This window comes from Pinus tabuliformis, chromosome 8 (genome assembly GCF_031772625.1).
Source record: "Pinus tabuliformis cultivar Carrire ecotype Pingquan chromosome 8, CPIR1, whole genome shotgun sequence".
NCBI classification, from domain to species: Eukaryota; Viridiplantae; Streptophyta; class Pinopsida; order Pinales; family Pinaceae; genus Pinus; species Pinus tabuliformis.
Window position 1 is genome coordinate 844016923 of NC_142294.1, and position 27551 is coordinate 844044473.

General features: G+C 37.8%; 1 protein-coding gene across 2 annotated transcripts in view; it reads left to right on the top strand.

The window, feature by feature from the left end:
• The window catches only part of LOC149238216 (inositol diphosphatase DSP1-like), a 60758-nt gene extending 34615 nt beyond the window's left edge, over positions 1-26143 (top strand). Inside the window, exons 3-5 of one of the 2 annotated variants that reach the window (XM_089372947.1) lie at positions 25443-25500; positions 25597-25640; positions 25783-25919. In XM_089372947.1, coding sequence (XP_089229073.1) covers positions 25443-25500; positions 25597-25640; positions 25783-25791 — 111 coding nt within the window. In that variant the 3' untranslated portion in view covers positions 25792-25919. Of the gene's footprint in view, positions 1-25442; positions 25501-25596; positions 25641-25760 lie in introns of both variants that reach the window. The other variant, XM_089372946.1, reaches the window with a different exon arrangement.
• The last annotated feature ends 1408 nt before the right edge of the window (positions 26144-27551 follow it).

Consider the following 27551-nt stretch of genomic DNA (forward strand, 5'->3'; position numbering starts at 1 on the left):
TATATATATGTGCGCCCTTTCAAAACAGTGATATATATAGCGCTCTTCTTTTCTTAAACAGTGATATACATTATGTGAGAAATGATATGTATATGAGCCCCAATTTTTTATTGAACAGTGATATATGAACAGTAATATATGTAAGCGGTGGGCGCCATCATTAAACAATGATATATATGTGAGCAATGATAGATATATGCTGATGGAATGTTAGAAGAAAATGCATAAGGCTATCACATAAGGATTTTTTTTCTCAGTAGAAATTTTTTTTTATCAACAGAAGTTTTTGGCAGAGATATATTTTTTTTTACAGAATGCATTCAATCATTTCAATGGTCGGAATAGTTCTCACTGGCAAGGAGAACTATTCTGAATGGTCCCGGATGGTAAAACACACCCTTATCTACAATGAGCTGTGGAAAGGTGTGTGTGTTGGAGAAGAAGACAGAGACCCTGTGCAGCCCACATCAGACAAAGAACTCGCCATTTGGGAAAACAAGAACAGTAAAGCTTTTGCATTGATCGCAACATCTGTCAATGAGGAAGTAAGTCGTCATATTTCTTGCTATTCCACTGCCTTTGAAGCTATACAAAAGCTGAAAGAACTCTATGATACACATTCTGCACTTGAAGTTGTTCAGCTCATGATTAAACTCTTCACTCTTGAACTGAAAAATAATGATCCTCTTGCTCTTGCATCTGAAATAAAGTCTATAATGCATGATATAAAATCCACTAAGGTTGAGCTGGATATCTCTCTTATTGCCTTTCTCAAAGCACTCTATCCTACCTACTCCAATTATCTTGAGTCTTTACAAGCAAATGGAAACCTTAAAGATATAACCTTTGACTCTCTTGTGAAAAAGTTTGCTGAAAGAGAGAAAGCCTTTGGAAAGAAAACAGTCCCTGAATCTTCTGAAGAGACTGTTTGTCTTGCTCACAAAGAAAAGCATCCTACTCAAGATTCTGCAAGAGGAAGAGGTGGACGAAGAGGAAGAGGAAGATACTTCAGAGGCAGGGGGGGCAGACATTCTCAAGTAGAAAAGGCAGATCTGCATTGCATTCGCTGCAAACGAAATGGATCACATGATGCTTCTACATGCAAGCTACCATGGGACAAAGTTGAGCAGAGAAGAAATCAGCAGAAAGGTAAAACTGATGACACAGACAAAGGTAAAGCACCCGAATTTGCACACTATATTGAGGCACAATGTAATATTGGAGTAAATGAAGATTTGTTTAATGCTTCACTTGTTTCTTCGAAAAATGACTGGTTGCTTGATTCAGGAGCAACCTGTCATATGACTCATAGGAGAGATTTCTTTGAAGATTTCACTAACAATGTTGATGGAGCAGTATACTTTGCAGATCAGTCAAAAATCAAGCCATCAGGGCTTGGCACAATCAGGCTTAAACTACCTGGTCTTCCAGACTTTCTTCTGGATCATGTTCTATATCTCCCACAGCTGAAGAGAAACTTGCTGTCCCTGGTCCACATCCGCCAGCAAGGTCACTCCATTCACATGTTTGATGGCAAGCTTGAGGTAAGAAAGGCATCTGACCACTCACTTGTCATGAGGGGTATAGAAGAAGAAAGACTCCTTAAACTGCAAGGAACCTCTGCTCATGCACAGCATTTCTCATATATTTCTCATCATGAAGAATGTACACTTCCATCAAGTTTATTATGGCATGCTAGATTTGGGCATTTACACTATGATAGTCTCCGCTTGTTGAAGAAAAATGGTGTTGCTGGTTTGCCTACAATTCCTAGAAAACATAAACAATGTGATGCTTGCATTCTAGGAAAGCATAGCAAACAGTCTTTTCATGATTCACATTCAAGAGCACATAGGAAGCTTGAACTTATTCATTCAGATTTATGTGGTCCAATGCCTGTTCCTTCTGCAAATGGAAATAAATATATCATGACATTTATTGATGATTACACCAGAATGTGTTGGGTTTACTTATTGAAGAACAAATCTGATGCTTTCCAAACATTTAAGAATTTTCATAAGTGGATTGAAAATGATGCACAATCTCATATTGGGTCTATTCGCACTGATAATGGAAAAGAATATACATCAAATGAATTTGAACACTATCTTCGCCAACATGGGATTAAACATCAAACAACTGTGCCTTATAATCCTCAACAGAATGGTGTAGCTAAAAGAATGAACAGAACAATTTTGAATATGGTACGATCCATGCTTTTCTTCAAAAATGTAAAGACAATGTTTTGGGCTGATGCTGTTCTATGTGCTGCATATATAAAGAATAGATGTCCATCTAGTGCTATAAGAAATAAGACTCCTTATGAATTGTGGTATGGACATGTTCCTTCGGTAAAACATCTCAGGATATTTGGTTCCACCTGTTATGCTTTAATACCAAAGGTACATAGAAACAAACTTGGTGCAAGAAGTCGTAAGTGTATCTTCCTGGGGTATTCAAACACATCTAAAGCATACCGCCTTTATGATGAAGTAAATAAAAAGTTTGTTTTATCTAGAGATGTCATTTTTCTTGAATCATCCAAATCTGACAATGTTGTTGAGCGGCAACTTGATCGCTTGGATAGATTCACAAAACAGAAATCATTTCAAGAGTTTGATAATTAGATTCCACATCTTGAAGGGGGGATTCCTATACTAGATCAACATGTGGAATCTTCTTCTGAAGAACAATCTCCCCTGCATGACACTCCAACAACGGATGATGCTTTAAGTGATGTAATTGATAGAATTGGGAGACTCAATCTTGATTCAGACCCAACTCAATCAACAGAACAGCCTGGACCATCTCAGAAAGGTCCCCCAAAGTGGCTGACAAAGACACTTGAAAGTGTTCATCCTGATGAAATTGGAAAAACAGGAACCTGAAATTCAAACCGACAAGATGGAGGTGATGTAGATAACTCTAATTCACCTGTTGATATGGATGTTACTTATGATTGTGAATTGAACTTGTCTACAGATTTTGAACCAACTTCCTTCAAAGAAGCTGCTTCTCATGATGAATGGAAAGAAGCAATGCGGAAGGAGTATGATGCCCTCATAAAGAATGGCACTTGGAAGCTGGTTGATCCTCCATTTGGAACCAAACCAATTGGCTGCAAGTGGGTCTACAAGAACAAGTACAAAGCTGATGGCTCACTTGACAAGCACAAAGCTAGGCTTGTGGCAAAAGGTTTTGCATAGAAGGAAGGGGTCGATTATGAGGAAACTTTTGCTCCCACAGCAAAATGGGCCACCATCCGGACACTCTTTGCACTAGCTGCTCAGAACGGTTGGAAAGTACATCAAATGGATGTAAAAACTGCATTCTTGAATGGAGATCTAAAAGAGAATGTTTTTATGTCCCAGCCTGAAGGTTTTGCTATGAAAGGACATGAACACAAAGTATGCAAACTTGTGAAGTCCTTGTATGGCCTCAAACAAGCACCACGAGCCTGGTATGAAAAACTAACTGAGCATCTTCTGAAACTCAACTTCAATCATTTTGATCTTGATGATGCAACTTTATTTGTCAAGAAAGTTGGAAAAACAGTTGTATATCTTGTGGTATATGTAGATGATCTTTTAATGACAGGGAACAATGAAAGCTATATTGCATCCATAAAGAAAGAATTAGGAAAAATCTTTGAAATGACTGATTTGGGCTATGTTCATTACTATCTTGGCATTGAAGTAACCCAACATCCAAAGTCCATATTTCTTTCTCAAAAGAAATACATTGGAGATTTGTTATACAGATTTGGCATGACAGAGTGCAATCCCCTCTCTACTCCAATGGAACAAAACTTGAAGCTCACATCTACTGAAGGAAAGGAATTTGAGGATGCAACAAAGTATAGACAGCTTGTAGGAAGTCTCATCTACCTCACTACTACCAGACCAGACATTTCATTTGCTGTTGGAATCCTCTCCAGGTTTATGCAAAGGCCTTGTGAGGGACATTGGTCTGCTGCAAAAAGAGTTCTAAGGTACTTGAAGGGAACTCAAGACCTTGGAATCAAGTATACACAGGTGAACGACTTCAACTTGATTGGATACTCTGATTCAGACTTCGATGGAGACAAAGAAACTGGGGTATCTACTTCAGGATATGCTATGAGTCTTGGATCAGGAGCTGTCTCCTGGAGATCACGCAAACAATCAATACCAGCAGATTCCACAACAGAAGCAGAATACGTGGCAGCAGCTGAAGCAACGAAAGAAATTGTGTGGCTCAGGAAAATTCTTGAAGATTTGCAGGTAAAACAAATACAATCAACTCCACTCATGATTGATAACACATCTGCAATAAAGTTGGCCAAGAACCCAAAGTTCCATGATCGTACTAAGCACATCAATACTAAATATCATTTGATCCGACATCATGTTGAGGCCAAAACAATCCATCTTCGTCATTGTTCCACAAACGAGCAAATTGCAGACATCTTCACCAAAGCGCTTGGAAGAGAAAAGCTTGAAAAATTCAGAATGATGCTTGGACTCACCAACATTCCTTCAGATTAAGGGGGGGAATGTTGACACCTAATCCGAAACGGATGAGGTGAAGTCGGACAGTCATCTAGAAGATGAACTGATCCGTTTTATATGTGTATAAATAAAGTGTTGGCTAATGAATAAATGTATCAATCAGTGTTTTCTCATTCAATTGTTTTCTTGCGCTCATTGCTGGAGTTACCCCTGGCCTCTGACAGTTGATATGGTGTTTGGAGACAGCAAGGCCCGAGGGACCAAGACTGGATACAGGAGAGCCAAGATATCCTGAGAGCTCTCAAGGATAATTTACAAACTGCCTAGAACCAACAGAAGATGTATGCAGATAAGCACAAGATCGAGAGACACTTTGAGGTTGGGGACTTGGTTTTTCTGAGGCTCCAACCATAGACGCAGTCCACTTTGAAGCAGAAGGGCGTTGAGAAGCTCAAGCCACATTTCTATGGGCCATACTGGGTGACTAGATGGGTTGGAGAGGTGGCATATGAGTTAGAGTTCCCACTAGGGATTAAGGTGCACAACGTATTCCATGTCTCATGCCTGAAAAAGGGATTTGGGGCAATAGGTGATGGTTTCCATGGAGTTGTTACCACCCTTGGATGGTGAGGAGCATTTGGTATTGGTGCCAAAGGCCATTTTGGAAGTGAGAGAGAGAAAGCTCAGAAACAGAACCATCTGGGAGTTCCTTGTGAAGTGGAAGGACCTACCTGAGGAGGACGCTACTTGGGAAGGAGAAAAATTACTTCACCATCCATCACTACAATAGCTTGAGGAAAAGAAACATCTAGGCGGGGAGGACTGTGATATTCCTACTTAGCAAATTTTTGCTAAGTAACACATTTTGCACAATTTTGATATTTTGGCGTATTTGACATAGGAAAAGTGGGTTGAGAGGACACCACTTGATTTTGGTGGAAAAAGGACTTGGGAAGGAGAAAGAGTACTTCAACATCCATCACTACAATTGCTTGAGGACAAACAACATCTAAGCGGGGACGACTATGATATTCTTACTTAGCAAATTTTTGCTAAGTAACACATTTTGCACAATTTTGATATTTTGGCATATTTGACTTAGGAAAAGTGGGTTGAGAGGACCCCACTTGATTTTGGTGGAAAAAGGAGGTTTGAACTTAGGAAAAGGATTCAAATCAAAAGGTATGTGGAATGTGGGGGCCACTCTTAGAGGGAATTCAAACCACTTAGAGAAATTCGCAATTGTGGGGAAGAAGAGAAGAAAGGGGAGACAAATTGTTTGTGGATGCAACTCTTGTGCATGCATGTTGCTAAGCTTTTGAGGGACAAATATTTCATATATTTGTCAGATATTTGGGGGGTTTGCAGGTCAGATTCAATGGAGGTTTTGCAAGGGGAAATTATGCCTTTTTAGGGCCTGTGCAGGCCTCTCTGGCAGCTAGCGCATAAATGGGAGAAGTGAGGATTGGTCGTGGCGGTTTGCCGAAGCTTCAAGGGAGGAGACTTGAAGGGATTTTGCAGGAGAATTGGTGGGAGTTTTCTGGAGTAATTGTGGTGCATCTTCAACCATTTTTCTAGTAGTGCGTGTGGCTAGGCAACTTGGGCCATTCACACTAATTGGTGGGTATTTTCGAAGTTTGGTTGTTGGAGGATTCCTTGCTGGATTTTGTGGGTTTTGGGTGAGCACTGAGGAGCTAGTGGTTAAATTGGCTGAATTTTCTGGGCAGTTTTGGGGGCTATATCAATAGTTCTTCCTTCAGTAGTTGCAACACTTTGGCCAGTTTGGGCGTAGTTTGTGGAGTAGAACTATTCCTAGCACTTTGGCATCTTATTCTCATCTATGTTCTTGCGTTGCTTGCTATAGAAAGTCTAGATTCATCTACGTACTCCCACTTGTTAAATCAATAAAATGGCTCAGCTTGGCGTATTTTGCGGTGTTGACGGTTTTTGTTTATGCATGTTCTAAATTTGTGTGTTGCATGTGTGTATTTGTTTTGTTTCTCATTGTTATTTCCTATTAGGAATATTACAATCAACCAAAAATTTCGGCCCTATTGCATCAGAATTTTGGCCTTACTTCAATCTTGCAACTTCGGCCCCTTTTTGCAACCTAGAAGCTCGCATGTGTGACAGAAAAGAGAGAATTTTCTGCTTCTTCTTGCTTGAAAAGTGTCTCCTTCGCTATGATTATTCTTCTTCTTCTAGGTACTTCCAACTTATTTTCTTCCTCTTACAACTGCAGATCGAACTTGACCAGTGAGTGGGAAAATGAGGTTGAGTTCCTTCTTATATATAGTGGTTGGATCATCCCTTTTTAGGCCGACTTGGTGGAGGAGGCACAAATTGCATATTTGACTCAATTACAATTTTTTTCTTGATATACAAAGCCAAAGAAGGGTCTATTACGTGATGACAAGGACTAAGACTCATGATACAAACCCTAGAAGCACACAATGGGTGCTTTGACCTAGAAACAAAATAAACAAAGCATGAAACCCATGTTCATAAATAATTTTTCTTTTACAAATAATTTTCTTTTTCTTTCTTTTAACAAGTACATTACATCATGACTCAAATAAAATTATGAAGACCGATACTAGTTGCATTTCTCAACAAACTTTGTGTCTATGGAATGGTACTGGATGTCTGTGTACTTGGATTCATGAAACATTAGATTCTTAAAGAATTTTATACAACTCTGGTTGTCATAGTATACTGTATTAGTCTCCAAGCTTTGATTGGTCAACTTTGCAATCAACTAACAAGGCTAGATAACTTCACAACTAGCAAAGCTAACTGCCATGTATTATGCATTTGAAGAATTAAGTGCCATTGCTTCTTGCTTCCTACTGAACCATATATCATACTTGAACCCAAACTGAAACAGAACCCTAAAGTATTGTTCCTGCCACTTCCATCTTCTACAACCTAGTAAGAATCCACAAAAATGATGCAGCATCAACTGACCATCTCCAACACACCTTATACCATGATGCATTGTGCCCTTCAAGTACTAGAGTACATGTTTTTCAACAACCCAATGAATTTGTTGTGGCTCGACTGTATGCTGGATGAAATGTTCATTGCGAAACAAATATCATATCTGGTATTCACTAGATACATAAGGGAACCTACTAACTCCCTATACATTGATGGATTTACCAAATTTGAATTCGCTGATAACTTTAGATTTGGTATTCTTGGTGCTCTAGAGTCCATTATGGAGGAGATGATGTCCCATAATGCTATATTAAAAAATAAAAATAAATTAAATACAAAATAAATAACTATATTTGTTGTGTATGTGACATCATTTAAAAAAATTAAACTAGCCTAGATTAATCTTAAACTTGGATCTATCAAGCATGGAAAAGGACCAAATTTCTCAATACATGAGATGAAATTAAATGATAAAAAAAATTATACACATTAGGAAATTTAATCCCACTCAGTGCTTGATAGATCTGGGTTTAAGATGGATCTAGGTTGGGAGGAGTAGCCATGGGCTTATAATCCATCATTTAGAATCTCTTCAAAATCTTGACTACATACTTAAGCTATTCCAAGAAGACCTCACTTGGACTCTACCAAACCTCTAGACCCATGAAATAGTGCATAACATTGATGTCCTTAATGTTAAACTTGTGTGCTAACTTTATCTTGCACTATGCTATGAGCTTCATAGAATTCCCTATAAATATTAAATCATCTCATACAATCATTTCTTTGAAAAATGCAGTCTTAACATCCATCTAACATAGATGCCAACCAAAAATTGATGCTAGGGACATGATAGATCCAATGGAGGTAGACTTGGCAACAGGAAGAAAAGTCTCCTCATTGTCAACTCCCTCTTTTTGGGAGAATCCTCACTATGAATTGGGCCTTATACTTTTCAACATTGCCATTTGCTGCATGCTTCGCCTTGTAAAGCAACCTGGAGTTAATCACTGACTTCTTTGACTTCCCACACACCATTCTTCATGATAGAGTTAATCTACATACTCTATCACGACATCCAACCATACCTCCTCACTTGTAGCCTTCTCATAACTAGAAGGCTCTCCATCAATAATGGAAGAAATCCGTGCAACATAATTAGGAAATTTCTTAAGAGGATGACTCAATTGAAAATAAGTTTTAGGAGCTCCAACTTGCTCCTTCGCCTCCTACAATGTTTGGGTAAGCCACCTAGACTTCCTAGCTAAACTGGAAGATGCTAAAGCATTGAGTCAACCTTTGGGACCTTGCTTATCTGATTCTGAAATTTTTGTTTCTACAAATCAACATTTTGAATAGCAAGTGTTTCTCTCTCCTCAACCTTTGTTGGAGGCTCCTGAGACATTGAGGACTGTGCATCCTATTATCTTTCGTTGTGATGGAATTCAAACTATGTAAGCCTCAAAGACTTACTCTAACCAACAAACACATCCTTCTAATTAAAGGGTTCAAACTTAGTTCCTTTCTCCTTAGGGATATGATGATAAGTAGAACACTCAAAAACATGAAAGTGTGATACTCGGGGTTTCTCGCCAATGAAATCTTCCTATGGTGTCTTGTCTATCAATACCTTTCAACAAGACCTGTTCATGATGTAGACTGCTATACCACAAGCTTTTTCACAGAGGAACATAGGCATATCCAAGTCGTGCACCATAACCTTGGTTGTCTAAACATTGGACTTGTTCTTTCTTTCAGCAACCCCATTTTATTTTGGGTTGTAAGGTATTGTCAACTCCCTCTTGAACTCTGCTTCTCTGCAAAAGGAGTCAAACTCCTTGGAGGTGTACTCTCCTCCATTGTTATATCTCAATATCTTATCTTCTTATTGGTTTGGTTTGCTGCAAGAGCTTTGAACGCTTGGAACCTGCCAAACACCTCATCCTTGGTTTTTATAAAATAGATTTAGCCTTTCCTCGAATAATCATCAATGAAAGAAACATAATAGATGTTACTTGTCAATAATGTTGATGACATGGGTCCACACACATCTGAATGTACTAAATCTAGAATCCCTCTAGACTTGTGCTCACTGCTTGGGAAAATAGTCTTGGCATTCTTTACAAGTGCACATCCCTTGCACACAACTTTCCTCTTAACCTTGAAGTCTGACAATCTTTGCACCATATCCTTTAGGAGGGTAAAGCTCCATAATGTAAGTGACCCAATTTTTTGTTTTGAAGTTCACATAGATTGTCAATGCACCAAAGCTCTATGCTTGACAAGATCTATTAGCAACTTATAAAGGCCTCTCATGCATCTCTTTGGCCAAAATTGGACTAGGATTAAGGTTGCAATATCTAATGATCACTTGTTGATCATCAAACTCAGCGATATATTCTAGATCTGTTAGACATGATACTGAAAGAAGTTTTTTGTTTAAACATAGAACATACAATATCTCATGTAACTTAAGAACCTCTATTGCTAGCATGTGAAAGATAGAACTCGTCCCAATCTCTAAGTACTTGGCATCTTTGCCAAGCACCACTTACATTTTGGAATCTTGTTCTTCTAGTTCAAAGAAGGATGATTTGCTTACCTATCATGTGTCTAGAAGCTATACTGTCACATCCTACTAACACTAGAAACTATGTTAGTGGAAAGGCATGACACCATGGAGAACACTATCTCTACAAGTTCATCTACCCTTGCGAAGACTCTGCACTCCTTGCAAACTAATTCTACTATTGTTGCTGATGTAGATTGGATCACTATATTGTTTTTCATCCATCTTGATGTTTTCAGAGTGGAAAAAGTGGAGGAATCAGCATGCAGGGTCATTTTCACTAGTAGCCCTAGTTTGGAAAATTTGGGGTGAAAAACTTAAGGAGCTATTTTGAGGCCCTAAATGACCACATTTTGTGGTCCCAACCTTACTATGGACCTAGATTCCATAATCTACATACTGTACATTTCCAATGACACAAGAATCGTCTAAATCAAAGCTCGTATGAGAAAGTTATGCCTCTCGGAAGTTTACCTATTGTCACCGACCACCATAATTCGAGAGGATGCCACATCAACCCCCATTACTCATTGAAAAAGGGCTAGCCACATGGGCACTATGAATAGAACTCTAGAAGGGTCGAGTTGTAACTCATATTGAGGGTTGAATGGGTCAAATTTAACCCCTAATTGGCTATTGGGTTGTGTTATAACTGGTCCACTAGGCGGAAAAGGGCATCCATTCTATTCGAGTGCATTTTGTTCCATAGATGAGCAAAGTAGCTGTGAGCATAGTTTTAAAAACCAGTCAATCTGAACTGGATACCGGTTAAAACGACTGTCAGATAGGCCCAGGCTAAGTCCTCGTGTTCGGCGAAAAATCCTTCCGATTCGAAGTTCGCCAAACGTCAAAGCAATTTGAACTTATTCGATTTGGTTCGTTGAACTTGAAGATGAACTCGAAACTCGGTCAAACTTGAACCCAAACACGATCACGATCACGAAAAAAATCAAAATATTCAACATACATTCGATGAAATTCGAGTTCGGGTTCGGCTTTTTTGCTGGTTTTTTTTATGGTTTGGGTTTTTTTCATTGTTTTTAACTAAAAAAACAAAAATGTAAACCCTAAAACTTGCGTGGGCGCAAAAAGACTCTCTCTTGAGACTCCGTCATTCCACCCTCGCCTCCTGTCGTAGTGCACACTCGATCCCTGCGTTTTGTTTTGGTCTCCCACTGCAAGTGTGCACAGTGCATGCTCGTCTCGATCCTTAGCTCATAGGCACAGCTGCACAACGACGACCAATAGGACCTCGGCTTCCAAAATCCACCTTATCTCTAACTTGATAATTCAAAGTAAATTATCCTCCTTTCTGAGAAGGCTTGAGCCTTGTAAAAGGCAAACCCAACTAACAGGAGAAAATTCAAAGAACATACAAATGTACTAATTTCTGTTTGAAATCATAGCAGGAAAAACGATTCATTTATGAATACCTGTACACAATTGGATCCGAAGGAGCATATTAGATGTATTTCTCCTTGGTGTTTGTGTATATATATAACTAAATTTAGTGTCCCTCATCAGTAAATGGCTAGCCTACAACAATGTCCCACGGTCCACCTTTAGGTCACTCTACCTTGACTGTGCTTTTGGTAATATCCAGTGTCCACAAAAGAGCACAATCGGTGCCATTTACAATGGAAAAAGTAAATCCCACAAAGTGACTAAAAATGAATATGGAGCACCATTTTCTGAATATTCTTTGTCTAAAATTTATAGTATAGCTTGGGCCCTGTAGGTTGTAATAGTTGTGTATATATGTCAATGTGTTCTTCAGATGTACCTTTCAGTGTAGGCGGCTAATAGTTGTGTATATATGTGTTCTTCAACATGCTATATGTGTCAAAATTTAAACTTTAATTGAATTTTATTATATATATATATATATAGATTTTCAAATTTCTATATGTCAAATTTTATTGCCAAAATCTTAAGTGTCGAACTTTATTCGAATTTCAAAGTCTTCGAACTCGAACACGAACATGAACACGAATGTAGTGACTTAGGGCCTAGGTAACAAACTAGTAGAAAAATCCGGTTGGAGGGTTGGTTCCAACCCTAACTGGCCCAGTTAGATCTCACATGCGTGGGGGAGTCTGGGACACCCAGTGGTGGTTTTTCAGGTGCTTTTGGAGGAAACTAGGGGTTTTTTTCCTCCCAAAACAACTCCCCTTAGCCATAAAGCCAACCCTCCCCCTTTTAAACCCTAAACCTAACAAAAAACCTATCTCAATCCTAGCAGTGTTGGCAATCCTTTTACTTAAATTTTTAACATTACCATTAAATGTTTCAAGATGTTTGAGAGTGGTTCCAACCTCGTTGGATTTGATACAGAGAAACTACAATTTTAGATCCGAAATCCAACACTCAACAATTTTTAGGATTTCATGATTTGGGGGACTGCAATGTTTCCATTTGATTTTGTCATGTGTGAGGGAATGGGATTGTCATTTGATCAAGAGCATGAAGCCATTTATGTACCTTGATGTTGGTTGTATTGATTGTTGAATTTTGTTGATGGTGGTGGTATTAATTGTTGAATTCCTCTACCATGGCCTTAACAAAAATGTACCGTTCAATCAAAAGCAAAATAATTGGTTAGCCATGCTAAGCTTTTTCTACCATATTATAAGGTTGAGGAGATTAACCCTTCACTCAAGCCAAAATCATTGGTTAGGCATGCTAAGCTTCTTCAATTTCTACCCTATTATAATGCTGAGGAATCCAGTCTGAAGAATTTGAGATAGATGATGTTTATATAGCTCTTGTAATGTCCCCTATGGATTAATTGCCCAAGGGAGCATGGAATAGACTATCCAACTCCGTAGGCTATAGTCTTTGATAAAGGGGGAAACCCATTATCCAAAGTTTTGGGGAAACATTGGGTAAAGTTTGGGGCAGCTGGGGCAAAAATCCCAAATGGGGGGTTGCACATGAACCCCTCACATTATTTTAAGGAAGAGAAACCCCCCATGAAGATGTTGAGAAATCAAGAGGCTTATGAATTAGGGTTGATTTCTCTTGTTATGATAATTACTTGTGAGTTTGTTGGCTTGTTTATTGAATTTATGTTTTTCTTCTTTCATCAAGCAATTACCAAAAGTACATAACATGAAAATCACAAAAGAGAAAAGAACACAAAGGTTTAGGTTCCAAGCTAGGGCAAAAACCCCGCAAGGGGGAAAACCCAGAAAATCTCCTCTTCTTATAAAATCAGATCAAGGTAAGAAAACCAAGTCCCAAGAATCCAACCTCAAGAAGCCAAGTCAAGCCCTCCAAATTTTTCAGATCATTATGATAAAAGCCATCAATTTCAGTCATAGGAGATAGAATCAAACTCAGCGACATCAATCTCAGTTTATATACCACACAAAACTTGTGTTACTTGCAGATCATCATCCACAAAGAGCTCGCATTATCGCAGATTATCTCCCACAAAAAAACTAGCATCATGTCAGATTATCTTTCACATAAAAGATCGCATTATCTCAGATATCTAGTCTAGGAAACTCACGTTCTTTGGCAGACATATGGCCTTAGGAAACTCGCATTTCTTCACAAGAATATATCCTCTGAACTTCACATCTTTCTTGCCTGCGAACGCATCACAAAAATCACCGAAATTGCTTTCCAAATTGGAGGAGGACACATGCCAATATATAGTTGTTCTCATATGCTAAAAGACATATCCTTTCAGTGAGTTGACTTGACATCCAGGAGGGTCGACTTGACTTCTTGAGGTGAATTGACCAAAATTACATTTTTTTTTCTTTTTCCTTAAGAAGTCCAAATAGGACTTTGACTCAATGAATCCTAGAAGCATGAAGAACATGCTTATCTAATGAAATAAAAAAATTATTTTCTTCTTTTTGTTTTTTACATAATGATACAAGTACAAGAATAATTATGAAGACCAAACCTAGTTACATTTTCCAACACTCCCTCTTAACTAGGGAGGTATTCATAATTACACAACAGGATATAAGGATACTCTCAAATTGAAATATTCTCATAAGAAGAGTCGGATTGATAAGCCATCATCAAGCATCAACATCATAACTACCATTGTCAATTTCAAAAATAGCAAGCCCTTGATTGACAAGCTCTAACTCTCCACTATATTAGAGCACAATGCTGGGAGGCATACATTTGGTTACCATCACCACAACCTCTCAAGGCACATACCCCATCCGAATGTTCACTAGGTATGTCCTTACATGACTATTCTTATTTTGGATTCCCAATCCTCAAAGAGTATCGGTCCTCTTCGACTACCCTTATCTGGATACCCTACCCTATCCTCAAAGAGTATTGGTCCTCTTTGACTACTCCTATCTTGGATTCCTAATCCTCACGAAGTATTCTCATAAGAAGAGTCGGATTGATAAGCCATCATCAAGCATCAACATCATAACTAGCATTGTCAATTTCAAAAATAGGAAGCCCTTGACTGACAAGCTCTAACTCTCCACTATATTAGAGCACAATGCTGGGAGGCATACATTTGGTTACCATCACCACAACCTCTGAAGGCACATACCCCATCTGAATGTTCACTAGGTATGTCCTTACATGACTATTCTTATCTTGGATTTCCAACCCTCAAAGAGTATTGGTCCTCTTCAACTACTCTTATTTGGATACCCTACCCTATCTTCAAAGAGTATCGGTCCTCTTCGACTACTCCTATCTTGGATTCCCAATCCTCACGAAGTATTGGTCCCAGATTCTTATCCAACCCTCCATTCTCCCTACCAGTGCCTTCACTAGATGTACAACTATTAGTCTTGGCCTAGTGCATGACACATGGAAAATATGTTGTCCACCATCACTCCCTCTCAACCAAGGAGGAGATCCTTTCTCCCTCTCCACCTAGGGAGACATAACCACAGGATTCAACTTGTCTTTATTCATCATCTACTCGTTCTTCTATGGAGATCTTAGTAGTAGCTTGTAGGGCTTCTAGATCTTTGCAGGGCTTCTCAGATCCTAATAGCATCACATCATATCGAACTTCGAGCTTCCTGGATCTTGGTAATCTCCATGCAACATTGTCATCAATTGATGAATCTATCATCTTCAAGGATCCAAACTTCTTCATAGCTGCTAGCACATGCCTTCTTCCTATAATTCTGCCCTCATGCTTTTCCAAGCTATCATTAATCCTATCCACTCAATCCACATGCTTCCAAATCGAATCAAACAGTGGTCGGTACAATATCATCAAACAAGTTATCTTCATTGTTCTCTTTCCAGCCTCTTCTCATTCTTCTGCAATATGTCCTTTCAGGGAGCCAAACCATATCCCTTTATTTATTAGAGTTTCCAAGTCACAATAGCCTCTAATCAAGGTGCAGGATTCTTCAGTCCAAACTTTGCTACTTGCTCCCTCTGAGGTCAACATTCCTTTGCATGGTCTATCTTCATATTGCAACAAAAATTCTGCTTCATGCTCTTCATCTTTCAGTCATCAATCCATATGCTATGAACTAGTCAACTGCAAGCTTCAATTAGTATCATATACACAGGGTCTTTACAGTTCCCTCTATCTATCTAAGGGTAAGTGAACTTTTTGTCCTCTAATTGACTTCCTTCATGCAAGCTTCAAATTGTTCTCTGCTTATTCATTCTTTGCCATGTTCTTCCACTTCTTCCTTCTGCTAGTCAAGATTTAGAAAAAACTTATCTTGACTTGCAACCTTTGTTAGAAGACCATGAAAGAACAAAAAGGGCAAGACATAAAGATAATAAACAAGGAAATATGAATTACTTATATTTTGAGAAGGATTAGCTCCCTCTTAATCTTGGACCTGTTCACCGACCTTGTACTCACATTAAACCTCAAGGGTTAGATCTATTCTTAACAATGGACAATATTAGTTTTGCTTCTAGGGTTCTTTTTATCCAAACCAGGCAAGGGTTCACAAGCCCTAAATACTAAAAGTCTTCAAGACCTTTTAGCTCACAAATTGCAAGTTCTATATATATAAATCCTAGATATGCAAAAGAATCAACTGCAAAACCCTAGCGACAATATTTGATTTCCTAACCTTCACATTCAACAATTATATGTCACTGTCTCTGATCTATATCTATGAACTAATGAACTAGACACATATCATGAAATGCATACAAAATTATACATACCTCTGCAACTTTACCTTATCTTCTTCTTTGCAAAGCTCCGGTCCTTCTTTAATTGTTATGTGTCAACGTTCTTCAACAAAAGTGCCATAAATCTTTCAAGCTCAAAAATTTCATTGAGTTGCTTGTTTTGTCTTGATTTGTTTCAAATGACTCCTTTCAAATAGGTCAACATTATTGATATGGTCAGACTTCCTTTTATGTATTGGAGGGACTTATTGCTACTTCACAAAACTATTAGTCTCAGCCTTCAAAATGTCGCAGGTCTCAAAACTACAATGTCCAACAGAATCCACAATCTTCCATAAGGTGCTTCAAAAGCTTGTCTTATAATTTCAATTTCTTCCAAAACGTTGTATTTTTGTTGTTTGTAGTCACACTTCAATGATGCTCAGTCTTGGATCACATCATGTAAACTTTCTATCGTAACTTGGATGATGAACATTCATAACTCAGACCTTGATTCATTGACTTGTCTACCAAATTCATTCTACCACAATTATGTTTCACATAGATACCATTGGATTTCAGTTACTAAGATGTACTTTATGCACCTTTAGATTTTTCCAAATAGATAGCAAGATGTATTCCTTCAAAAATTCGAATGTCTTGGATTTCAGATGACTTTTGCACAAAGAAGAGCGTATATTAAATGTTGGATACATTACAATCCTTTAGAAAGGTGACTTACGTGAATTCAACCTTCAATCTTGAGCTAGAATAGATGGATTCAACTTTTTCTAGATACTTCATCATCTTTCTTCAAAGATATAGTACTGTAGAGGGCTCAGATGTTATGAATGCTCCTTCCTGTAGCTTGAATTGTAACATAGTCTTTCTTGAATGAATTTTATACTTGTGAAGTTTTTATGTTGTTCTTGTAATACTTGTTACTTGCCTCTGAAATGTATACTGAACTTTTTCAAACTTCTTCTTGGTCTAATGTTTGATCCTTTTAGAGCTTGGTTAGGAAATCATGTTGCCATAGAACTCATATGCTATAACAATAGGTTTTGGTCTTTCAAACAAATGGATAGTTTTGCAATTGAAAATACCCTATAATTCAGATCATAGATATAGATCTTGCACCTTCTAATTAGGGTTACCACAAAGATGTGATCACATGGACGTGTGCGCGCTTCATGTTAACGAGCCATAGATGGGATATACGAATCATTGTATTTTAAAAGATTCGAGCCACCGTATATCGAGCCATAGAAACATATGAGTCACAGAGTGTGAGTTGTTATTGGAGCATTTAAACTCTGATACAATTATAAATTTATATATTAATGATTGAATGATGGTTTTTTACAAGAAGGGCCTTGGCTTAAATAAGCCCTTGGGCACCTTTTCTGAAAGGGGCACGATCTTTGATCGTGCCTCAATTACATATTAATTAATTACATAACATTGCCTCCCTCTTGAAAATATGCTTTGTCCTCAAAGCATATGCAATGACGGGTGTTTTTTGGCAAAAAAAAATTGTCTCCTAGGAGGCTTCTTCTTCTGGTAGATTTTTCCACTTGATAGGTATTCTTTAATTACTTGAGTTCACAACTTCTTTTCCTTGGTGGTAACAACTCCTTCTGGTTCTACGATGAACTTGCCTTCATCATCTAATATCGGAAGTGTTGTCTGTGTTGATTGGTGTCTGCCTAATGCCTTTTTAAGACAAAATACATGGAAAACATTGTGAACTTGACTTTTGTCTAGAAGGCTTAAGCTGTATGCTACTTCGCTGATCTTTTTGTTAATCTGATATGGTGCATAAAACTTTGGCTCCAATTTGTTTTTCCCTTTTTGTTTTAGAGATAACTGCTTGTAAGGCTGAAGTTTAACAAATACCCATTCTCCTACTTCAAATTCTCTCTTTGTTCTGTGTTGGTCGACCTGCTACTTCATGCGATTTCTTGCAATACTAAGATTTTCTTTTAATGTTTGAAAAACTTTTTGGGTTTCTTCTAATTTCTCTTTTACTGTTGGAACTTTTGCCTCGAAATGGCCAAATCCTTCCATTTGGGAGGTTCATATCCGTACAAAGCTTGAAATGAGGTCATCTTTGCAGAAGTGTGATAAGTTGAATTGTACCACCATTCAACGAGATGCAACCACTAAGCCCACTTTTTTTGCTTGTTTGTTGCATAACAACGAAGGTAAGCTTCTAAGCACTTGTTTACAGTTTCTGTTTGACCATCTGTTTGAGGATGATATGCATAACTCATGTTGAGATAAGTTCCAATATGTTTGAAAAGGTATTTCCAAAAATTCCCTTTAAACTTGGGATCTCTATCACTAACAATGACTTTAGGGAATCCATGTAATTTGTAGACATTCTTGCAAAATATCTCGGTGATCTCTTTTGTTGAATCTGATTTCTTCATTCCTATGAAGTGTGCATACTTTGTGAGTTTGTCTACTACTACAAGAATTTTATCTTTCCCGTCTGACATGGGTAATCCTTCAATAAAATCCATTGATATTTCTTCCCATTTTTGGTTTGGGATATTTAAGGGGTGGAGCAACCTTGGGGTCCTAATGTTCTCACTTTTATTTCACTGACATTGATCACATTCTGCTACATATTTTTGAATATCACTATTCATTCCCTTCCAAAAGAATGATTGGCGTGCATTATAGTAGGTTTTAAAGAATCCTACATGTCCGACTGACAGTGAATCATGCGACTCTTTGAGAATCTTGGCTTTAAATTTGGAATTTGAACTCAGATAAATTCTTCCCTTGTACCATAGAATATCGTTTTTCCATTCAAATTTTGAATTTTGAGGAAGGTTATTGATTATAGCACTTGTTTCTGGATCTTTTACATATTCACTTTGAATCTTATTAAGCCATTCGAGAACAACAACTGAAACAACTAGTAATAATGGTTCTTCGCCTTTCCTAGACAAAGCATCAACTACTAAGTTATCTTTTGCTTTCTTATGTAATATATCCATGTCGAAGGTAGTGATATTTTCTATCCATTTTTGTTGTTTAGTAGATAGCGTTTTTTGCTAGAGGAGATGTTAAAGACTATTATGATTTGTTTATATTAAGAACTTACTTCCCAAGAGATATTGTCTCCATTTGGCTAATGCGTGCATAATAGCAAGCATCTCCTTGTTGTATGTAGACTTGAGACGTTCTTGTTTATTGAGCTTCCTACTTTCAAACATGATTGGGTGTCCATCCTACATTAGTACTGCTCCTATGCCAAAAACTAAGGCATCACACTCAATTACAAATGGTTTTGAGAAGTTTGGAGTTGTCAATACAGGGGCATTGGACATAACTTCCTTCAAGTCATCAAAACACTTTTTTGCTTCATCATTCCATCAAAATGAGTGCTTTAGAAGGTTCGTTAGGGGTGCAATTATATGGGCATAGTTTTTTTATAAATCTTCGATAATACCCGGTCAACCCTAAAAATCCTCTTAGCTTGGAGATATTAACTGGTTTGGGCCATTCCCTTATAGCCTTGATCTTATTAGGATCTGCTTTTACTCCTTCCTTGGATATTATATGACTAATATACTCTACTTCTTCCTTCCCAAAAATGCATTTGGACTTCTTGGCATAGAGTTGATGCTCTTCTAATACAGTAAGAACTCGCTCCAAATGTTGTGGGTGCTCCTTCCATGTTTACTATAAATTAGAATGTCATCAAAGAACACTAACACAAACTTCCTTAGATATGGACGAAATAGCTCATTCATAGTAGCTTGGAATGTTGTCGGCACATTGGTTAAACCAAAAGGCATTACTTTAAACTCGTAATGACCTTCATGTGTTCCGAATGCACTTTTTTCTACGTCTTCCAACCTTATTCTAATTTGGTAATACCCTGACCTTAAGTCCAATTTTAAGAAGTATTTAGTTCCATGTAGTTCATCCAACATTTCATCGATAAAACGGATTGGAAATTTGTTTTTAATTGCTATTTTGTTTAGTCGTCGATAATCGACGCATAAGCTGAACGATCCATCTTTCTTTTGAACTAATACAACTGGAGCAGCATACAAACTTTTACTTTTTGTGATAATGCCACATTGTTAAGTTATGGTATGTTCTATGCTTATAACAATTTACTTCTTTTTCTTATTATATTCCACAGATTAGCAATCACATGTACATAAAGTAAAGTGCAGATAGAACATTAAATGATCGACAGAAAACATGCCAAGACAAGAGACACAAGATGTGGCGGCTACCCAGGGACAAACCCCACAATGTGTGGGGAAACCCTTTGATCAAATCTTATTTTATCTTCAGTAGTTCAGCAGAGAGAAATAGTACAATAAATCTGATTTATATCAGCAGTAGCAAACTCTAGATCAACAGCATCAGCATTAGCGGCTTCATCATCAAACTAGGGTAGATGATATCTCACAAACCGACCGTCGGATCGGCTTGATTCCACCACCAAAAGTTGCGGCTTCCAGAGGAGGTTCAGATGAACCTACAACGTAGTTCAGATGAGGAGATCTTCTAGTCCATGTAGGTCAAACTTTACTTCTGCAGTTGCAGTTTCAGTTTCGGCAGCTTTTGGCTTCAAACTAGGGCAGTCGATATCTTGCAAACCATCCGTCGGATTGACTTGATTCCACCACCAAAAGTTGCGGCTTTCAGAGGATGTTCAGATGAACCTATAGCGCAGTTCAGATGAGGAGATCTTCTAGTTCACGCAGGTCAATCTTTACTTTTGCAGTTGCAACTTCAGTTTCAGCAGCTTCTGGCTTCAAATGTGTGAGGGAGAGACCCTTTTCTGCGCAGTAGAGAAGAGACTCTTTTCTGCGCAGTAGAGAGAGAGAGATGTGATGAGATGAGTGAGTCCAAATGAGGAAAAGTCCTCCTGTGTTTATACACAACATTGGTGTTTGAATAGATGTGATTGTTGGGCTTCTGAGCCTACATGAGTTGTAGGCCGTCTTGATATAATTCCATAATCAAAATAAATTCATATCTCCATGAATACTTATCGGAATCGGATGATCTTTATATTAATCCTACACCTCTCGACGAGAGGAATCTAATAAAAAACATTATCAGCCATGAATAAGATGACCGACATGAAGTTTTGCCCTAGTTGCCAATTTTAACACACATTTTAAAAGATCCTGGACTAATCTTTCAATTTCGGTTTTTTGATGATGTGGATATCGATACGGCTTGATGTTGATGGGATTTGATCCTAATTTGACTTCGATTGTATGCTCGATTTCTTGTTTAGGCGGAAACTTCATTGGAAGATCTTGGAATACTTTTTCGTGCTTTTGAATTAGCTCTTGAACCTCTGGTGCTTCTTTGTTGACCACATTTGAAGTTAACATTTCTAATTGATGACACTGTACTAAATAAGCTAGTGCTCCCTTCCGAATCATTTTCATCATCTGGGATGATGATACAATTTGATTCTCAGGGGGCTAGAACCCATATAACTTGTATTTCTGCCCTTCCCATTTAAATTTTATAAATTGTTTTTGATGGTTGGCAGAGTAAGTGCCTAGGGTTTGAAGCCATTGGATACCTAGGACCACATCCACTCCTCCTAATGGTATAGTGTAGAATGGAGATTCTAGATTATAGTCTTGAATTTGTAAGTTGACTTTATGGCATTTCCCTACCTTTCCGATTTTCTTACCGTCAACTACCATAACTTTCATGTTGGGCACAGGGAATGTGAAGATGTTGAGCCTTTTCGCCATAGTGGAGTTCGAAAAGTTGTGGGTGCTACTAGTATCGATCAGAACCATTACATTTCTTTTCTTGATATGTCCTTTTAACTTTAATGTCTGGGGCTACGATATACTTGTCATAGTCGATAATGACACTTGTGGAATATTCTCGTTATCTAGTTTTGAGGAAAATTTTGGAGAATCTTCGATTTCTTTTGCGTCTTATTCATCATTATCTGAATCATTAGTTGCTTCACATTTAGGGTCCCATTTTTCGCCACAACATTTGCACTTGCCCTCTTTCATTCTTTGCATTTCCAAGTTAGTTTTTTCTCCTTCACAAAGATGTGGTGGAACATAGCTTGTGTTATCCATGTTCACAGCTTGGAAAATCTTCGTCTCAGATAAACTCTTTCAACTTTTGGCCACTGCATCTTTTCGTGTTTCTTTTCAACAGCTTTGCCTTCTGTCTTGCTACTTCTATAGAAGTGATGTCATGAAGCTCAAGTTCAGCTTGGAGATGGGGTTTAAGTCCTGTGGTGTATGATTGAATGAGACGAGTTTCTGATAATCCAGGTACTCATGTAGCTAAAGTTTCCCATTCTTGAGTGTATTCGTCCACATCTCCTTTTTGTTGCAATCTGGTGAGTGCTAAGAAGAACTCTTCTTCCTTGACACCTTGAAACCTTTTAAAGAATGCATTTTTGAATTTCCTCCAACTAATAGCAAGTGTCGTCTTTTTCCACCACATATACCAATTATATGCTTCGCCTTCCATTTGCATGGATGCATGCCTAATCTTTTCGTCATCATTGTCAATATCGTAAATCTCGAAATATTCTTCTGCTTTATTGAACCATGCAACACTGCACTTCTCGTTACTGTCAAATTTGGAGAGTTCAAGTTTTGCTCTTCGTTGATATGTCGCAATTGTTGGAGTAAAGAGAGGGTATTGATTCGCAAGTTGCATATTTGAGAATTGATTCCAAAGATGCATATTTGAGAATTGATTCCAAAGCTGCATATTTTGAAAATTTGTGTTACTATTTTGTTGATGGGGTATGGACGATGCTTTTGGAGACTCGGGTTTCTCATGTGAGTCTGACGAGTTTGACAAATCCAGAGAATTGAGATGTTGAGTAGCTTCATTATTTTGGGGTATTTGATCGGGTGTAATCTTCAACTTGTCACAAATACAAGTCAACATCACCATTGCTTGATTATGATTTAGATTCACCGTATTTGAAAGGATTGCATGATCCCTTTTAAATTCATTATGGTTCTGCTCGAGCTGACTCTCTATTCTCTTTGATGTATCCTGGAGCGCCTCGATTTGTTCGCCATGTCCGGTCACCTTAGTCTCAAGATCTATCAATCTTTTATTGAAATCGGCCATCGACATTGATGAAGCCATTGATCAGGTATGTGGTGGAGTATACTTATCCAGCTTAAGTTTTCTTAACTTGATCCTAATTTTTTTATTATCTTTTCTTTTAAGTAATTAATAAATATATTAAATATATGTAACTATACGATATAACTATATAGTATATATATTAATACCCACTATACAATTATAAATACTAATGGCTGCCTTGTTCGTTCATGGTTCAACCTCGCGACAACGACAATCAACCTGTGGGTTGGAAGTTGGACGACGGGAAGGAATGAGCACACTAGGGATGAAAGATGGGCAGGTTGGAACCAAGGATTTGGACGCTGGGAATGAGTGTTGACGATAGACGGGCGGTGCAGACGATTGGAGAAGGGGTGGCGGCAGAGATAGAGGAAAGGAATGGCGTGAAGATCAATGAAACGATACAGGGATGATGGAACAAAGAGACAGGGATGCGGATGAAATTTGTGACGTCGGTTGGAAGGTAAGGGAACAGAAGCGCGGAGTTGCGACATGGAAGAATTGACGGATGGAGCACGAGCGATCGAAGACTGGAGGCAGCGGATATCCATAGGCCAGAGGAGTGCTTGCTCTAATACCACCTAGAGCATTTAAACTCTAATACAACTATAAATTCATATATTAATGATTGAATGATGGTTTTTTACAAGCAGGGCCTTGGATTAAATAAGCCCTTGGGCACCTTTTTTGGAAGGGGATCGTGCCCTAATTACATATTAATTAATTACGTAACAGTTATGTAGAATGCAGATCATAGAAGAACAAGTGAGCCACAGAAATGGAGCTTGAAGAGACCTTCGCAACACAGAGATCAATCTTTGCATCATTACTGAGATCAAGGTCTTCTTCACGTCATAGAAGTTAGGTCTTTGTAGCATAGAGATAGAAGATCGTTTATATGCCCAAAATTTCGTCCAATCCACAAATATAGTAGCTACAACAGTTTGTTTAACAAAAGCCACAAAAAATTGTCCAATAAAAGCCACAGAGAGAGAGACCCGAAGACCTTCATGGATGCATCAGAGTTTGAATCTTTGATGATGATCCAAATGCCAACAGAATGTGATCTTCAGGCCTCTTTCAAACCTTAGCTCTGATACCATGTTGAGAAATCAAAAGACTTATGAATTAGGGTCGATTTCTCTTGTTCTAATAATTACTTGTGAGTTTGTTGGCTTGTTTACTAAATTTATGTTTTTCTTATTTCATCAAGCAATTACGAAAAGTACATAACATGAAGATCACAAAAGACAAAAGAACACAAAGATTTATGCTCCAAGCCAGGGCAAAAACCTCATAATGGGGAAAACCCATAAAATCTCCTCTTCTTATAGAATTGTATCAAAGTGAGAAATCCAAGACCCAACCAAGTCAAGCCCTCCAAATTTTTCAGATCATTATGATAGAATCCATCAGTTTCAGTCACAGGAGATAGAATCAAACTCAGCCACATCAATCTCAGTTTATATACCACACAGAACTTGTATACAACATCAATCTCAGTTTGTAACTTTGTATACCACCTTTCTCCCTCTTTATGTTTTAACTTTTGATTGATAGTCTGAACTTCCCAAAGTTCTTAATTATCAGGAAATGTGTGACTGTTTGGTTTTCTCTAGCAGTTTGTAAGGCATTCTTTTTATGAATAGGTTCATGAAATGTTGGTAACAAGTTGCAAAGTTTCTTATCAGGTGTGTCTTTAAAGAAAAATGAAAATAAAAGACAATTGTTTATTTTTCCACCTGTTTTTTTTCTTTCTTTTTTTTCTTTTGGGTTGCTAGGCCTCGTAGGCACACCCAATGAAATATGATATATTGGCATCCCCTTTAACAAGGGACATCCTTGGACAGTTCTTTGGGACAGTGGATTTCTTGGGGGTGTCATTGTGTTCTTTCTTGTGGACTGGGGATAGTGGGTGACATCCCTGAGGGGTCCCCTTGTCTCTGGAAAGTAGGAAATGCAGTGTACACATCTCTTGTGAATCACGTATTTATTGGTCATATGTTCTCTGACGAGACTGATGATTAGATGTGCATTATTTAGTGTGCTCTGGAACGAGCAGTGTTGGGTTCCTTACACAGTTGGGAAAGGGAACTTGGGGTTAGTATTCTTTCTATGAGAATAGAATGATTTGTGTCTTTCTTTATAGGGCCACGACTGTAATAAATTTTGTTTTCTATTTTTTAATGTCCTGTGGTTGACAGGAGCCTTTTGTGAATATACCAGAGGATGTTATACGAGAAGCATTGAAGGTTTTATTGGGTATGTGATTACTTGAACGGGAAATTGCAAGTAAGCTGCCATGCATCAAATTTCAGCTAGGATTCCTTTTCATATTTTATTATTACTGTGTTACAGATGTTGGGAATCATCCTGTGCTGATTCATTGCAAGCGAGGAAAGGTAATGCCTATAATCTTTTATCTATTTCATGACACATGAATCTTAGGTTGACTTGTAAAACCTTTAAACACTAGTGATTTCCATAAATTTCCAACCATATTATGGTTCTCATTTGTGCAGCATCGTACTGGCTGTCTGGTAGGATGTCTAAGAAGAGTACAAAATTGGTGCTTGTCCTCAATTTTTGATGAATACCAGAGATTTGCTGGTTTGAAATCAAGAGTTCTAGATCAACAGTTTATTGAGCTGTTTGATATATCTGGCTTTAAGCGGTCAAACTGTGTATCAACATATTTCCCTGGTCCTTCCGTGCTGAAATCATAAGCTGGAGCTAAAATTCTTCAGTGCTCAATAATACTGTCTGACAGGGGATGGATAAGAAGAGTAAAGTTGGTGCATGTCATCAATTTTTTATGAATACCTGTGATTGACTGGTTTGAAATCAAAGGTTGTGGATCAACAGTTTATTGACGTGTTTGATGTATCCAGCTCTAAGCAGTCAAGCTGTGTATCAATGTATTTCTTTGGTCATTCTGTGCTGAGATCATAAGTTGGAGCCAAAATTCTTCAGCTACACAATATTGAGCCATGTCTGGTAATCTGAAGCATATAAATTTGTGAATCAGTGCACCATATGAATGTATATCAGGCAAAGAGACCACTTGTAATATCAAACTGAGCGCTTTAAGCAATCCATTTTATGTTTATCAATTGCAGGGGATTCTTATTCATATGATAAAATTGTCTCAGCTCCACTGACAAATCAATCTTTAACTCAGGAAACCATTCTTGAATTAAGACTAGTATATATATAGGAATGAATAAGGTCTTTGTAAAGATGTTCGATAAGATAGCAAGTATAGAAAATAATTTCGAGAAATACTTGAATTGGAACTAATTGTTTATAGAATTATGCATAAAAAAATTATATGGCCATTTCTCTTCATTCAAGATCAAAGTTATAGTTCATCTATATCCAGAATCTAACCATTTATTGTCTGTCCCAATATAAACACCTATTTAGATCAATACCTCAGAGCAGCATATAGGGATGTTTTTCTTTGACTGATAGTTCTTTACCGATTTATTTAAATTTCCTTGTTTTGAAAGATTACAAACTTATCTTCTCATGAGTATACACCTCCGTTCCCTTAAGTATGTTCTTCAGTAATACTTGAGATATGGTACAGGGCCTGTAATCCAGTTCAAGCAGGTACTTTCGTGTCAATGATTGAGTATTCATTCCAACCTCATTGTATTTTGCTCTCAGTTCTATATCCATAGCCTATAGGTGATGTAGATTGGTGACATCTTGGATGTTTATGCTTTAAGACTGAAGCGGTGCTGTTTAGTTATTTGAGATTGGGCAGGGGAAAGCTTTCTCAAATTTCAGCATTATGAATCTTTGTGTGCATATTCTATTCGGGTATATAGTTGTTTCTAAGGCATCGGACTTCAAAATATGGGGCTTAGACACTTTTCCATTGAATTTTTGGTTTCTATAAATTGAATTAAATTTCATGGATTGAACAGTTGCATTAAAGCTCATGTGCAGATTCTGGAATGAGAATATGGGTATGTATAATGTAGAGGATTTGCACTTTTTTATCATGTTTGTGATATATGGGCATTTATTGTAGTATTGTTTGCAGTGTATCATAAATGTGATTTGTCAGGACTCCAGAGTCGAGGATCAGGCTTGATTTTGTATGTTATACTCTTTATGGACATGGTCTTTAGTGAAATGAAATGCTGCATGCATATATAATCTTTGGATTTTGATGGAAAATAATTTGGAAATGAATCCGAGACCTTGTTTTTCTCTTCACGACTGATAGTATAGCATGCAATTATATCAAGCTAGTCGTCAAGGTACATGTTAAACTACTGGAACTGGAACTTGTAAATTTG